At 48.1% G+C, this 16,293-nt stretch overlaps 2 protein-coding genes across 2 annotated transcripts in view; one reads left to right on the top strand and one right to left on the bottom strand.

Annotated features, from left to right (window-relative positions):
* Positions 1 to 5,489: 5,489 nt before the first annotated feature.
* On the bottom strand, positions 5,490 to 8,599 carry RPS28 (ribosomal protein S28). Its single transcript, XM_078615127.1, has 4 exons — positions 8,401 to 8,599; positions 7,299 to 7,346; positions 6,682 to 6,827; positions 5,490 to 5,680 (listed from the first exon to the last, which is right to left on the bottom strand). Exons 1-3 carry the CDS (start codon positions 8,437 to 8,439, stop codon positions 6,705 to 6,707), a joined length of 210 nt encoding a protein of 69 aa, XP_078471253.1. The 5' UTR covers positions 8,440 to 8,599; the 3' UTR covers positions 5,490 to 5,680; positions 6,682 to 6,704.
* A 4,933-nt stretch (positions 8,600 to 13,532) lies between these two features.
* Positions 13,533 to 16,293, top strand: part of LOC144733295 (dedicator of cytokinesis protein 7-like) — a 78,915-nt gene continuing 76,154 nt past the window's right edge. Inside the window, exon 1 of the mRNA XM_078615122.1 lies at positions 13,533 to 14,184. Coding sequence (XP_078471248.1) covers positions 14,135 to 14,184 — 50 coding nt within the window. The 5' untranslated portion in view covers positions 13,533 to 14,134. The remainder of the gene's footprint in view (positions 14,185 to 16,293) is intronic.

The following is a 16,293-nucleotide window of genomic DNA, read 5'->3' as shown; positions in this document are numbered from 1 at the left end:
GATACGACACAAGTGAGACTGGTGCTCCAAGACACAGGGGCAGGAGACACGAGACACATGGGATGAGACACGGGAGCCCTGGAGCCGGTGTCTCCGACTTGAGACGGTGCGGCAATGCGGGAATATTTTAACCTTCTGTTTAACTAGTTTTTACTGAAGTAACCGTAGTGATTTCCTTGTAGGGGTACAGTCGCTAGACAGCAGTGGAGCGAGAGCACGTGGCGGGCGCTCCGTGCGGTGACGTGTGAGGGAGTGATGATGACGTAATGATGACGTGCGATTGTTAATGCCACCGCGTGGGGCTTTGCAGCTGTGCTGCACAGCGACGCGATTGCGAGGCGGTGGTTGTTACCGCGCGTTGTTTTAGACCTCGTATCTGGCAACGTGGAGCGAAATGCAGGATATCGTGCCCGGAAACGGCACGTGGTAGAACCCGAAAACACATTGAATGACGCTGTGCGGTGGACTGGTGTGACGCTTTCCATCTGATGGACACGATGATGTTAATGACGATGTGTGATTGCGATGTGACGAAACTTCGATGTCTGAACGTGTACGGGTGATGTGTGATGGACCAACCATCGCGACATTTGCCTGACAAGCCCGACTGCCCGTGGTGTTGCTTGTCGCGAGGTGGTTGCTTGCTGCGTGCGCGTGTTCCTGAGGGGCCGTCCATAAATGACGTCACGCACCTAGGGGGGGGGGGGGGCAGACATTTGTGACGATGTGTGACGAGGGGGGGGGGGGTGACGTCACATCAAAATGCGCAACTTTAAATAAATATATAATTGTTATAACAACACTCCTACAACAGCGCCACATTAAATACGCACTACAATGACAATAGTTTAAAGCGATTTGAAGCATGTTTTATTTTCAGAAATGGAAATATAGTTTTGGGTGGAGGGGGGGCAGAGCTTTGTGACGTCATATTTGAGGGGGGGGGGGTCTGACTTTCTGTGACGAGGGGGGGGGGTCAAAAATCGTCCAAAATCGCGTGACGTCATTTATGGACGGCCCCTGACTCGCTTTTATCAAGTGCCTGGCGCTGTTTGCCATTGACGAGATGCCTTCTGTGTGAGTCCTCGGCAGTTCGTGCCCGTAGGTTTTAGTGCGTTAACGGGAGAGAACCCTTAGCGCAAGTATATGTTTGATGATGATGACGACGATGATGATGCACTTTGTGGTAATACGTTTTTATCAGCATTCCGAGTGAGCTATAAACAGAGTTGAGGTGTACCGTGGCTTCTGCGCCCGTCTTGTGTTGAAATCGGAAGACGCTGCGAATCGAGCCGAATGGGTTCTCCGGTGCAGCGAGTGGAATTTGGTGGTCTCGGCACAGTCACCGATGAACCGGAATCGGTTCTCTTAAATTACGAGAAAATCCCCATCGTTGCACGTTCGGAATGAAGAGATCGGGGCTGGGTGGGGTGGGGCTGGTCACCCCGTGGTGCCCTTATAAAACTCAACGTTTAACCTACACACTACACTATACACGATAAACTACACTTATACACAGCTTCCACACTACCCACCAGGGATCATGTGTCTGTCGTGCACGAATGCGCTGTCCAACCAAGTTCCTACCTGCCCACTCCGAAGGAACGTGTTTTTTGTTTACCCCACAGCCAACGCAACTTGCAGCATCGCCACCACGTGGTTTCTACGTGGAAAATTCCGCTTATCCACGTTGATCCGTGTCATGGTGGTGAGGGCGACCCCTAGCGGAGAGTGAGAACGCGGCGTTCACAGGGGGGCCAGGAGTGGTTGGGGTTCGACTCCTGTAGAGAGACGGGAAAAAGGGTTCACGCGAAAGGCAGAGATGATGAGTGTTCCGCACTTTGGCTATTTATGAATCGTGAGATTTTTGAATGGACACTACCCACATTACAAACTAGGGTACTAACGATTATTTGATTTAAGAGGTGGGGGGGGGTCAACATCGGTGCTTTATTGAAACCCAGAGGAACATCCATGCCACCCATCGATGTGTTTTGTCCATCTCTACACCACCACTGCGGCAGTGGTTCTCAGAATGTGGTCCCCGGTACCACCAGGTAGTCCGCGACGGATCTCCAGAAGGTCCAAGGAGCTTTGATACAAACGCAGGTCGAGCCGGACAATAACCACAACCTTTTGGTTCGGACATTAATTCGTATTTTACTTTTGATATATAAAATATACATATACTAAGGTAACCTACCCTGATGAAACTGCCCTAAGAACTAAATGTCACACCTGCAAACAATCTTATCGCTGCGGTAAAAAAAAGTAAGTTCTGATATGGAAAAATAAGAACGGATTTCATCCTTTTATAGTAATAATACAGGTGTTGAGATGTTCAAACACCAAACAAACATGCTCTGATAATATATATGGCATTGTCTTTGAAACGGATTTGGTCTACACCAGAGACGGCAGCCTTCTTTAGGGCCTAGTCTCACCAGTGTCAGTCCAGAGAACGCCAACAGGCGAACAGCACAAGGACAATGCCACTGAGGGCATTGATAGCTCGGGATGAGCAGCTACAACATGGGACCTTTTTGGCAGGATCAAAGTATGAAAAATAAAGAATAGGATAATTGTTTTTTTACCCTTCTATCTGGCAACAAAACTGACACCTTTTTACAAGGAGTCATGTTTGCATAGACGGCGTCATCTGGTCCAACCCGTGTGAGACTAGGCTCTAAGGAAAGCTGTCTCGGGTGCGGACCAATCAACTTCAAGGACAGTGCACATTATCAGAGTTATGTTCTTTTGTTTGTATTATGACTGCAGGTATTGCAGTCTATGCAAACATGACTCCTTGTAAAAAGGTGTCCGTTTTGTTGCCAGATAGAAGGATAAAAAAACAATTATCATATTTTTACTGGCAAATGAGGTTGCCATAGAATAAAGAATAGGTTTTACCCTACGATACTGACGGCCCGAGTCCGATTCCCGCTCATGGCCAACACCAGTGACGATTATCCACCTCAACCTGGCTCAGACGGACCTGCTGGACCTTGGCAATGGACGTAAGTTTTTAGAATATATCAAAAGGATAAAAGTGGGTCTTGTACCCAGGTCACCGGAGTTTAGAGGTTACGGGGGAGGTCATCACTGTGCCAAGCAAGCTTATTGCATTCTGATACTCCGGTAATTAAGTAATGAATTGTCAGTTTGAACGATTGTTTTTTGACGTAAAACAAAATATCGAGCAAAAAACTGCAATGAAAAGGTTAGGCGACTGATTTAAATTGATTTTTAAAAAACATATCGCTGGATTTGAGACCGTGTCCCTGTACCCACAGCCCTGCACAAACCCACTGGGCTACCCTGTCGTTGACATTTGACACATTCATTAAGAACACTCTCGTGGACTTGACAGGAACAAAAGGTATGTTAACCAGGCAACGCTTTGGGGCACTGGCCCTTGTTCTTGGCACGTCTGTGCACCACTGCCAACAACAGCATCACCAAATGAGGTATTTGACGTGGCAAAGGAGAGCAGGGGGTTCGAACATTGAAGAAGAAAAAACCCCGATTGGCCTGTGTGTGGAGGCATTGAACACTTTGATACTTTGAATGATCTCGATGTGCACCAAAACGTCGGAATGAAAACATTGACGTTTTCTGCCACGGTTTGATATTTTTCAACGTGTTTTTTTTAAAAGCCACAATTTCTCTTCTCGGATCGCGTTGCTGCAGCCAGCATTCTATAATTTCAACCCGGACCTGGCAGAACGCTGCTGTGAGAACAGTCGAACACGGATGTCCAGTAGAGACGCCTCATTCGAGACCCAAACCTCGCACCTCCTGAGGGCTGTGACGTTCCACTAAAACACTGGCGGGACCATCGACCGCATTGGCAAATCAACAGGCCGATGTACATCTCCATAACTTTTTTATTTAAAGCTTTCGTGACTGCAGGGATTCATTCTTGGTTCTTCTTGTGACTTTACTGAAAGAACCATGAATCTCCATAACTGTCAACCCCTTATCAGTGCCTACCTTATTAGACCAATTCAGACCTTAAAGGTCACCCCGTGCCCGTATAAATCTCAAAGTTCATCCTGCAAAATCCCATCACAAGGAAGAAACAAAAAGATTACTAATTTCCCTGAATTCGGGTAACTCGTATGGGTTAACTGGTACGCATCTCATAAATAAATGGACAGACAAGCCAGAGATGTGCAAATGTGGCCATACAACCTAAACTATGCGCCGGAAAGTAAAGCACTGCCATCTGCACTCCCATCAACGGAGGCAAAGCAATCGACACGAACTCACTCTTCCAAATGCCTGATTAGTAGACTTGAAAAGTAATTAAATACTCGATGTCATCAGAGGGATCAACATCAATATTGCTTATGTATCAGTTAACCCATGCATGAACACAGCATGCAATGTTGCACGAGCTGGATCATGTCGCCTTGAACGCAGCTCGTCTGGACAGGATGGCTAAATGTGCACAGCATGGGGGTGGATCACTTGTGGTACAGGATGTGGGCCTAGTTGGACTTGCTGTAAATTGGTACCAGCAGATCGGCCTGTGGAGGCAGTTCATGCAGGATGCTGCCAATAATGCAGGTTGAAAGCTAAACGACGGCAAGATGTGCAGGTGGTACGTCTGCAATCCCAAAACATGTGGGGTTGTCTCATGACCTGCCAGCAAACCTTCAGAGGCCTAAAGCGTTACCTCACCCAGCAGAAAAGACACTACTTACACTTGCTGGAATTTTTTTTACATTTCAGTACATGTGGTTTTGGTCACTTTATGGCGAGTGCCAATGTTTGAAGCAGGTGGGTTTATGTAGAACCATGCCATTTCCGACGAAGTGGCGTCGTTGAGACACGAAGATTAAGTTGGACAGGGTGGAGGGAGCTGCGCAAGAATTCTGGAGCTCGTGATCCTTGCAGCCAAGAGGCCGCTACATTCACAATCATTTTCAAAACCTTCCTCGGGATCATGACACTTAATAAAAATTTGCAATTGGCCTCCTAATGTATAATTCAGTTGTCAATTTCTCAACCCTCCACCAAGTCACACTATCAACATGCCACAAAAGGACAAATCCATTCATAAATATCTTAACAGCGGTACGATCCAGGTCATGGAATTTAAATCTGTTGATACACACCCAAACACTGACGCAAGACTGAGACGTGGGTATATGCAGCAGAGAAAATTGGGAGAGAAGATAAAGATGTTCAAAAAGAGAGGTCTAATTAAAACCCAAAGCAAAATACAGTTTGGGCTCATTATCAAAGGTGAAAGCTTGAGAAAGTTCTGCAATGTTGGGAAAGGGGTTGTGACAAAGATGCCAGCTTGAGAACTTGGCGTTCCATGGCAGTGACAAACGCTGTAGCACAAAAAGAACGGAGTCGTATTGAGCCACGGGCCCGCCATTTGGCAGCCAATCAAAGAGCAAACGTCACGCAACGCCAGCTTTAAATCAACACACACCATCCCTTGGGTGGCAAACACCACACGTGCAAATGTCACCAACGTTATCAACATCCATCACATTTTATTAATGAAATGACAACGCAGGGTCACTCCCACATGGAAGGGGACCTCTTTATTGTACAACACGAGTCATGGAACACAGGGGCAGGGCCTGCTTATTAGGGCAACATAGGAGGCGCTCAGCTGATGCTTCTGCCGATGACTTTGGCTCCTCCATCATGTCACCTCCTACAGCAGAAGAGAGTGAGGAACCGGCGTTAGCATTGGGTGAAGGCACAATAACATCACACCTTGGGGTGTAAGAATTCTGCAATGGATTTTGCTGCACTGCCCTCTGCAAAAGTCCATAACCCTGTACACACAAATTGACATCTCCACAATATGCACCTATCATACGAACCCCACACACACACACGCAGAGTACATAGGGACGTGCACTTTAGTGTTCACAACTGCACCTATCCCTCTTCCCCCATGTGCCGGTATACTCGCACAAAATCAAACATACATACCCACACGTAGAGGTACATACATATGGCTCAATAAAGCACACCCACACTCCCAAATAACTCCACTATTTTCAGCACATGCCCACACACACAGATTACACCACTCTTCACCACACTACCACATGGAATGCTCACCAAAAACCCACTCCCCACAAACCACGACAATGCTCACCACACCCAGACACATTTAAACTCTTAACACTCCAAACCCTAATTGCATTCACACAATGCTCAACAGCCCACTACATTCCCACTACTATACTTCACCAGGTGCACTTCATGGCCACGTGAAGTGTCGAAGGGTCGCTGACAGGTCTCGGGACAGACCCAGGTGCCATGGGTTGGCTGAGATGACTGGTAGATGCACCAGCTGTACCCCCGACTGTGTCAACTTGCTTCCAAAGACAAAGATCCCCCGTATAGCCTTAACAAACTGTTGAGGCAAATGCTATTGGCAAGCACCAATAAAGGCCAGAACAGCACAGGAGGGGGAGGGTGGCCAGCACCACGTCTGGCCGCCTTTGTCTCCCCAGTGGCAAAGTTTTTACACCAGGTACTCATGCGAGGCTGGGTCAAACTAGGGGAGGCCCAAGACCGGTTGAGATTAATGATCACTGATGTTGGCCATGAGCAGGAATCGAACTCGGGTCGCCAGGTTCATAGCGCAGCGCGCTAACCGCTACACCACACACACACACGCACAATTCCCACGGCACGTACACGCAGTGGCCCCGGCGCTGCTCCTAGCGCAGGCGGCGCGCCTCGCGCTCCGACTCGAGCAGGGTGAGCACATCGCCCTCGCGCACCGGCCCCTTCACGTTCCGGATGATCGAGCGGTTGCTGTCGTCCATGAACTCCACGCGCACCTGCAGGAAGGGGGACATCGTCACGATCACGCGTGTCAGTTGTTTTCCTAACCTAGGTTTATAAAACACACGCTTGCCATTTAGTCTAGGTCACAGGGGTCGCAAACCGAAATAACTAGAGCCATTTTTGTCGAATTCGGTAAAAAAAACTCGATATTTCAAGAGCTACAATGCATGCGGCTCCAAAGCCAGAGGTTGAATCCGAAATTTCCCCAGGTTCTTATAACCTTATAACCATGCTCAATTTAACAAACATGTTAAACACAAGGACAGAAGTAAACAAAAAACTAAATCTGCATTTGCGTCGTTGTGAAGAAAACAGTGAAGCAATGGCTCCATGTATCTATCCACAAAAATAAGTCTTCTCGAAACAACACATCGGCCCAACGCGTGTCCCTCCAAGGTATCCCCTTCACCGATTCCCCATTATCCACGCATCCCCTTGCCAGATGCCCCCTCCCACCCCTTTACCTGTGTGCACTGGCCTTGGGAGCCGGTCCTGCCGAGCACCTTGGTCACCTGAAACGAGACGCAGAGAGATTTGTGAACGCGGCCCCCATCACAACTCCCCGGCATCAAACCGGGACCCTAAACACGGGATTAAACGGGGCCCAACATCCCCGCAGAAGTAACCCCGAGAATAAAACTCGGAGCTAAACCCAAAGATTAACGACCCAACTAGGGACTTACACACTAAAACCTGCGACCAAACCGTGGACCAGACCTGGAGTCGCAATTATAATACACTAACAATTACAGCATTTCAATTACACTGCGATTGTAACTGTTTAGGGAGAACACCGTGACAATTTGAATTGAGCCCCGGTCTCCAATGGACTTAAACAACTGATGCCACTTAAATCGGGACCAACAAATGAAATCCCGACAGTAGGGGAGCTCCCATTGCGGAGGCAGAGAGTGGTGGGGGCGATATAAGAGTTTCATAGAAGATATGATAAGAGATGTGAGCGAGACGGGGAACGGCAATAAGAAAAAAACATTTGTATTAGAGGTAAGATGGATGTTGATTGAAGGGTGAGTGAAGAAACCATACAAAGTAAACGAGATTTTTTTTATTATTAATATGAAATAAGTGAAACGTGAATTTAATCGAGAAGAACCTAACACTTTAGCGATAAACCATGCTTGGAGGGTAACGCGAGACGGGACACGATACAATTGAAACGTTTGCGCGAGATACGCGGGTAAAGCCGTGCGATTCAGTCGAGCCGCGCGTCGAGTCTCGAGTAAACCGTGCGTGACATGAGCGAGCGCCTAAGAAGAGCAGCTAGCGAGAGTATATCGAGGTGAGCGCGTGTAGACGATGAGGGAGTCAACAGATTGAGAACAGTGGGAGAGATTACGGCCGGCCTCTGGCAGCGCCCCGCCTGAAGCCTGCACTAGGCCGCACGCACATGGCCTCCGCCACGCGACGCCTCAACAGCCGCTCGTGTTCTAACGGCGAGAACCCCATCGCGCTCGGGGTGACCCCTGCACGCAAGGGGGTAACCCTCCCCCTCCGCGCAACAGAAGGGGTCCCCCCGCCGCGCGAGAGGCGATTCGGGAGACTTACCCTGGCGAGCTTGATGGGGGCTGCGCGACTCGCTTCCATGGCGGCTGAGGGAAGAAGGACGGGACCACGTGACCGCAAGCCTTAACTCCTCCCACCAGGTGGGCGGGGGCTCTGTAGGGCTCCTCCCCTTGTAGGCGTGGCTTGGCGTAGCTCGTGTGGGTAGAATTCCTCTCCTTATAGGCGGGGCTTTTCAATGCCTCTCCCTTTATAGGCGGGGCTTGTCCATTAGTCTTCTCCTTTTAGGCGGGGCTTAGCGTGGCCCCACCTTATGGGGGGCGGAGTTTGGACATCGTCATTCATCAATTTCTTGAGGTTAATTTCTCACGTTCAGCGATACGCGCCGAGGATCGTTCGTATTGGAATCGACGTTTCGATTCGCTCAGTAAATAAATCGCCCGCAAATAATTTGCACCGCGCTGTACTGCGGAGTAAAACGTAACTCTTTTTTTACTTGCGCGATTCCATGCATGCTTTTTTACACGCATGTTACGATAGCATTGTTAGCCACCATCAATATCACCAGCCGTGATTAATCCACTGCTCAATATGGGATGATTGGAGACCACGGTGCATTGATTTCGCTCGACCACTAGATGGCGATACAAGACCTTTGTACTGGGACAGTGGGCACGGCCCCACGGTACTTTCCCCAGCAAGTTCCATTGGTTCGTGGTTCGATTCCGGCAGGCCGGCCTGGTTAATACTTCAAAGTTCAAAGTTCAAAGTTCATTTATTAGGTATAGCCCTGTGAGCCATTCGGCTCTTGAATCGGGTGCAACCGCAACAAACAAAAACATGAACAAGAAAACATCTTAAAGTGAGAAGATGAATCTTAAAGTGACTATGTGCAAACAGAAAATCCAAGAAAAGACAGCAAAATATTGCAGAAAAATCACCGTACACCAACCCTGTGCAAATATCCCAGTGGGATGCAACTCAAACAACAACAACCACAAGACAACTGAGATTAAGGTCATCAGTCTAACTCTGTACTACAACAAACATGGCCAAACCAAAAAAACTTTTCGAAAATCACCAAAATAAAGCCACAAAAGCAATGAAACAGTGCAGGTCATAGGAACTGTGACCGAATTTTCACAATAAACGACATAAACAACATGTACCACCAAACTCTGCAGCCAGAGCTGTCTGCATGAGTCACTCCACAACAGTAGGAGTGAAATTACAGATTATGCTCTGCATCAACATCTATAGATTCACACGGATGTTGAACTTCCTTTGCACCCTACATAGCCAACCGCACCATACACTCACAGAGACCCATAGACTCACACAGAGATTCATCTTCTTGGTTCTTTCGGTAAAGTCACGTAGAAGGGAAATAATAAAATAATAAAAATAAAACGACACATCCTCTCCCAATATTCAAATATGCTTAAAATGCCCCCCCCCCCCCCCCCCAATATATTGCTATAAAATAGACTTATATTTATGATTGTGGTTATGCTTATACTTTATTCATCCATAATCTCTGCCATTACATACAATGAAACAAGAAAAGGTAAAAGAGAAAAAACAGAGCAATGTGATACAATACACTATTAGACATTATTGTAAAAATTTAATAAAAAGTCCATCCTGTGTGTTAGTGAATTTTTTTCATATTTTAGGCAGAAAATGGCAGGAAATTAGTTTTCAAATTTAGATTTATTTTTTCTGGGGGGGGGGGGGGCCCAGACCCCCTGGAAAATTTGGTCATCCCCAATGTTGACTCCATGGCTACGGCCGTGATAGCGGGTGTTGTAGGATGATGGTGCTACGCGTGGTTCATAGCAGAGAAGAAGCGCCGATACATCTATTTCATAATACAGGGGTTGTTTTTTGGAAGATCGCGTAAATATATAAATGTGTCGTTAAACCTGTAACCACCCGACACAGCCAATTATTAAGGTTTGTCACGTAAACAGATCATGCCAATTCGTCACTAGTACAGCACGCCGGTGTGTTGGAGAGCAAATCCACAACAATTACAATCTGAGCACGACGTTTCGCCGGTAAGTACAACTAGCATGTTCTATTTACGCGATCTAGCCCCAAAAAAACCTATATTGTGGATGATATTGGTTGCGAAAGCCTACATGTTAAACCTATATTGCAAATGTACGGGCAGTCCTCCATTTACGAAGCCAATTCGTTCCTGGGTCCCGTTCGTAAGTCGGAACACAATAACCATCGTGATTTGAAGCTTTCGTGACTGCAGGAATCCATGCTCTTTGGTTCTTTCGGTAAAGTCACGTAGGTAGCAAAATAAAATAAATGACGACGTTTCGGGCAAAACACAAGCGTCCGTCATGCTTTCCCACCTCATGATGGACGCTTCTGTTGCGCCCGAAACGTCGTCATTTATTTTCTTTTATACCTACGTGACTTTACAATAACCATATGCGTGTGCTGTATTTCCATATATAATAGATGTATTTATATGTAGCGACTTGCTAAGCATTTTCTCCATTTTTGCACTCCTATCGATGTTTTGTATTGATTGGTTGCTGCTGTTGTAGTATTGCTGATCCGCCCATACTGTACGTCTGTCAAAAAGGGGCCGTCCATAAATGACGTCACGCACCTAGGGGGGGTTCAGACATTTGTGACGATGTGTGACGACAGGGGGGGAGTTTGAGAAATGTGACGTCACATCAAAATGCGCAACTTTAAATAAATATAGACAACACGTTCTACTTAATTAAATAGACTTTTTAATAAATGTTTTATCCTACAACATCACAGTGCAGCGCCACATAACACACGCACTACAATGACAATAGTTTAAAGCGATTTGAAGTATGGTTTTTGGGGGGGGGGGCAGTTTTGTGACGTCATATTTGAGGGGGGGTCTGAATTTTTTGTGACGCCGTGTGACGAAGGGGGGGGGGGTCAAAAATCGTCTAAAATCGCGTGACGTCATTTATGGACGGCCCCAAAGAGCTTCGTGTATGCGACTGATGCCTGCGCTCATCGTGCCTTTACTGGCCCTCATTGACCCGCGTGGTGAAGTATGGTCAAATAAGCACCTCCCCGCACGTGACCCACGCGTGCTCGTGTGATTAGTTACGGTTTTTTTTGTTTGTTAAAAAAAATGCGTGCGAATGCGTCTCTCCTCCGCTCTCTGTCGGAGAACAACACGCGGTCTGTGTTCCAGCAGAGAGAGAGTGGAGGGGGAGCGTGAGAGAGACAGACCGTGGGCAGAGGGAGCTAAGAGAGTGGAGAGGTAGTGAGGGTGCTGAGAGAGAGTGTGTTGGGGGGGTAAACAGGGCATACAGAGAGAGTGTGTTGGGGGGGTAAACAAAGCATACAGAGAGAGTGTGTTGGGGGGGTAAACAAAGCATACAGAGAGAGTGTGTTGGGGGGGTAAACAAAACATACAGAGAGAGTGTGTTGGGGGGGGGTAAACAGGGCATACAGAGAGAGTGTGTTGGGGGGGTAAACAAAGCATACAGAGAGAGTGTGTTGGGGGGGTAAACAGGGCATACAGAGAGAGTGTGTTGGGGGGGTAAACAGCATACAGAGAGAGTGTGTTGGGGGGGTAAACAGCATACAGAGAGAGTGTGTTGGGGGGGTAAACAAAGCATACAGAGAGAGTGTGTTGGGGGGGTAAACAGGGCATACAGAGAGAGTGTGTTGGGGGGGTAAACAGCATACAGAGAGAGTGTGTTGGGGGGGTAAACAGCATACAGAGAGAGTGTGTTGGGGGGGGTAAACAGGGCATACAGAGAGAGTGTGTTGGGGGGGGTAAACAGGGCATACAGAGAGAGTGTGTTGGGGGGGTAAACAGGGCATACAGAGAGAGTGTGTTGGGGGGGGTAAACAGGGCATACAGAGAGAGTGTGTTGGGGGGGTAAACAAAGCATACAGAGAGAGTGTGTTGGGGGGGGTAAACAAAGCATACAGAGAGAGTGTGTTGGGGGGGTAAACAGCATACAGAGAGAGTGTGTTGGGGGGGGTAAACAGGGCATACAGAGAGAGTGTGTTGGGGGGGGTAAACAGGGCATACAGAGAGAGTGTGTTGGGGGGGTAAACAAAGCATACAGAGAGAGTGTGTTGGGGGGGTAAACAGCATACAGAGAGAGTGTGTTGGGGGGGTAAACAGGGCATACAGAGAGAGTGTGTTGGGGGGGGTAAACAGCATACAGAGAGAGAGACAAGGGAGAGAGACAGGGAAGTGGGGTAAGAGACTGTGGAGAATGCGGAGTGTGAAGGTATACACAATGTATTGAAGAGTCGGGAGATTTGAGCTACCGTCGGAGGCCGTAGGACTGCGAGAAGGGCTGGGTGCAGATGCTTGTCGTAGTTTAACACAAATTACATAGAAAACAGGGGGAGCATAGACATAGAGGAGAGAGAGGGGGGGTACAGAGAGAGAGGGAAGGGGTAAGAAGGAGGAGAGCAGAGCGTGACATCTTTTGTGGAATCTTTCATTTAAAAAGGGGTGGGGGGGTACATTAAGCAAAGCATTGAAAAATAAACCGAAATGATGAACGAAGCAAAGTGCCGACTACACCGAGCATCTTCTTGATTCCTCTGATCATAAAAAAGAGAGAGAGGTGAGCGTGTGGAGAGGCAGGGGATTGAGAGAGGGTTTGGCAGACCGAGACCAGAGAGATTTAACTGAAAGAGGTAAGAGAGAGGGACATGCGGAGTGTAGTGGAGATACAAGAGAAACAAAAAGAGAAAAAGAGAGAGAGGGCTGGGTGCAGATGCAGCACTTATCGTAGTATTTTTTTTGTTACAAATATTACATAGAAAACAGGAGGAACAGACATGGAGTAGGGAGAGAGGGGGTAGAGAGAGAAGGGGGGGGGGGTAGAGAGAGAGGGGGTAGAGAGAGAGGGGGTAGAGAGAGAAGGAGGGAAGGGGTAAGAAGGAGGAGAGCAGAGCGTGACATCTTTTGTGAAATCTTTCATTTAAAAAGACGGGGGCACATAAAGAAAAGCATAAAAAACGAAATGATGAACGAAGCAAAGTGCCGACTACAACCGAGCATCTTCTTGTTTCCACTGATCGTAAAAAAAAGGGAGTGAACTAGGGTGGATTAAAGAGAGAGGGGGGGGGGCGTACGGAGCGTGCGGAGCGTGCGGAGCGCAGAGCAGAGGGAGGATCGTGGCGAGAGAGTGGAGAGTGCGGTGTGGAGTGGAGATGGAGCCTGGAGGAAGAGAGAGTGGATGGCGAACGTAGCCCGAGCAGGAGAGAGCAGAGGGGGGATGCGGAGAGAGAGGAGAGAGCGCAGAGGATAGGAGAGAGAGAGGGGGGTGTCGAGGGAGGGCGTGGAAGTGTGAACAGAGAGAGAGGAGAGTGTTGTGGAGAGTGTAGAGAGTAGGTAGAGACGGGGGGGAGAGAGGGTGTGTGGCGGCAAGGGCGTGCAGAGAGGGGAGTGCGGGGAGAGTGTGCGCAGAGAGAGAGAGTCTGGTCTAGAGGTTTGTGGATAGTCGACTGCAGAGTGTGTGTGCACAGAGTCTGATCTATAGAGGGTGTGTGTGTGTACGAGGGGAGGGAGGAGGAGCCGGAGAGAGAGGGAAAGAGAGTCTGGTCTATAGAGGGAGTGGATAGCCGACTGCAGAGTGTGTGCACAGAGTCTGGTCTATAGAGGGAGTGAGGAGAAGACTGCAGAGTGTACAGAGAGTCTGGTCTATAGAGGGAGTGTGTGTGTGTACGAGGGGAGGGAGGAGGAGGGGAGCAGTCGGAGTTGGCCGCGCCCGCTCGCAGCGCTCCGCTCGCAATGGCAGCCGCAGCAGGGGAGCTGCGCGCATTCGCCATCAGACTCAACAGGTGAGGAGGGTTCGACACCTGTACAGGGGGGCCCCGCGTCTCCTTCCATTCTCATCTCCCTCCACTCTACTCTCCCTCCACTCTCCTCTCCCTCCACTCCCTCCACTCCCTCCTCTCTATTCTCCCTCCACTCCCTCCACTCTCCTCTCCCTCCACTCTGTTCTCCCTCCACTCCCTCCACTCTCTCTCCACTCCCTCCACTCTCCACTCCCTCCACTCTATTCTCCCTCCACTCTATTCTCCCTCCCCTCCACTCTCCCCTCCACTCCACTCTCCACTCCCATCTCCTCTACCTCAACTCTTTTCACTCCCCTCTGTACTCTCCGCTCCTCACTGTCCATCCACTCTGCTCTCCCTTACACTTTATCCACTCTCCCTGAATCTCCCATAACTCTCACGACCAGATCTAGGTGCGGCCTTTGTACTTATGATTGTCCAGAGGGTGTTGTGTGCATCTAGCCTGACACAAGCGCTGTACGGATGCTCTTGTCACATGCGGATGCTGATTCATTCCACTGCTTCTGCTGAAGGAAAGGGAGTTGCTGTTGATGATGTGGTTACGACTGCTCCTGTTAGAGTCATATGATGCTGCTGATGATGATGATGCTCCTGATGATTTTCATGATGATGGCACTGGGAGTTTCCTTCTACGATTGATGATGGTACTGCTACTTCTGCCACTGTTTCTGATAATAATTATTCTGCTGTTGCTTCTCATTACTATTATACAATTATTACTGCTGCTGATTTTGATACTGCGGCTGCTGCTGATGATACTGAAAATGATGATTCTGCTGTTGATTACTGTTAAACAAATACTACTGCTACTGATGACTTAATTCTGCAACAAACACTGCTGCTGCTGATAATTTAACTGCTGCCGAGAGCAATGATAATTAAATCCTCCTGAAGATTCCATTACTGCTGCTACTGTTGCTGATGATGATAAGTAAAATAGTGCTGATGACTCTACAACTGCTGCTGCTGATGTCATGGTCAGTTTGCAGTTTCCCTCTGGACTGTAAACCCATCTCGGGTGTTGTCACAATGGCCATGTGCTACCCAACGCCTCTCCGTGGTTGTCAAAGTTCTCGTTTAAGTGCCCACAAAGTCCGGGCCACCTCCATGCCGCACTGCCGATTAAGCAACGGTTGGATACGTACGGTGCGAAAGAAGTTCAACATCTTATATTTTATCCAAGGCGCTTTACAAGGGTTATGAGTGGTACAATTAGGGTAGCTAATAGGGTATGGGGAGTGAGGTTCGTGGATAAGGGAATTACCAGGGTACCTAGGGATGGCCATTATGAACCCACGCTGGCATTTCCAACGTCTGGAACGATTGAGGGTGGTGGGGTGGTGGTTATTTGGGGTTGGTGGCTCACACAGAGATGGAAGACCCAGGTTATTTGACAGAAACAAAAGTATAGTTCCTGTAGAGAGACACATGGGAAGAAGATGTTATACCTGCTGTGTTATATTACTTATATTCTCCACAACGAAGGCACAATGATTATATTGTGCTATTTATTGTAGAATTTTGTGTCAAATGTTAACCAGAGAGGGCCCTTGCCAACAAACATCTGGCAGTTTACCCAAACATTGGTTCAGGCAAAGCCTGACTGCCGATGAGACGGTGGCTGTCGAAACGGGTCCACATTTTAACTTGCGTTGAACCACTGCTGGTCATGCGATGCCATCCCAGCAGGTAGCGCAGCTGATGAGATGAGTAAAAAAAATTAACCCGTAAAAACAAAGTTTTTCACTATAAATCCTTTATATGCGTGTTCAATGGGCCACAACCCAGCCCACATTGGTCTTTGAAACGGGCGGCTAGATTCCTCTCGTCCTCTGGCTTGAGATGGCTGCCACCTATGGGTCAGATGATTGCCTGCCACCATTAAGCAATTGGTAATTAAATATAACAAAAATGTACCTAAAAAGTGTAACATTTTGGGAAAAAATTTTCACGAAAAGAAATTGTCACGCACAACGAGTCTGTGTGCAAAATGTCAGCTCGATTGGATCACGGGAAGTGGGTTAAAAAACGACCGAAAGATTTGCACGGTCGTAAGCGCGCAAGCAAGCAATTGAACTTAATATAAAGGAT

The sequence above is a fragment of the Lampetra planeri genome, chromosome 46, assembly GCF_965212315.1.
Source record: "Lampetra planeri chromosome 46, kcLamPlan1.2.h2, whole genome shotgun sequence".
NCBI lineage: Eukaryota > Metazoa > Chordata > Hyperoartia > Petromyzontiformes > Petromyzontidae > Lampetra > Lampetra planeri.
This window is presented reverse-complemented; position numbering and strand designations above follow the sequence as displayed.

Coding starts and splice junctions, on each gene's coding strand:
- RPS28 (XM_078615127.1), bottom strand. CDS start 8,439: ATGGAAGCGAGTCGCGCAGCCCCCATCAAGCTCGCCAGG. Junction 7,347..8,400: donor CCCCCATCAAGCTCGCCAGG/GTAAGTCTCCCG, acceptor GTCTCGTTTCAG/GTGACCAAGGTGCTCGGCAG. Junction 6,828..7,298: donor CCCAAGGCCAGTGCACACAG/GTAAAGGGGTGG, acceptor CCCTTCCTGCAG/GTGCGCGTGGAGTTCATGGA.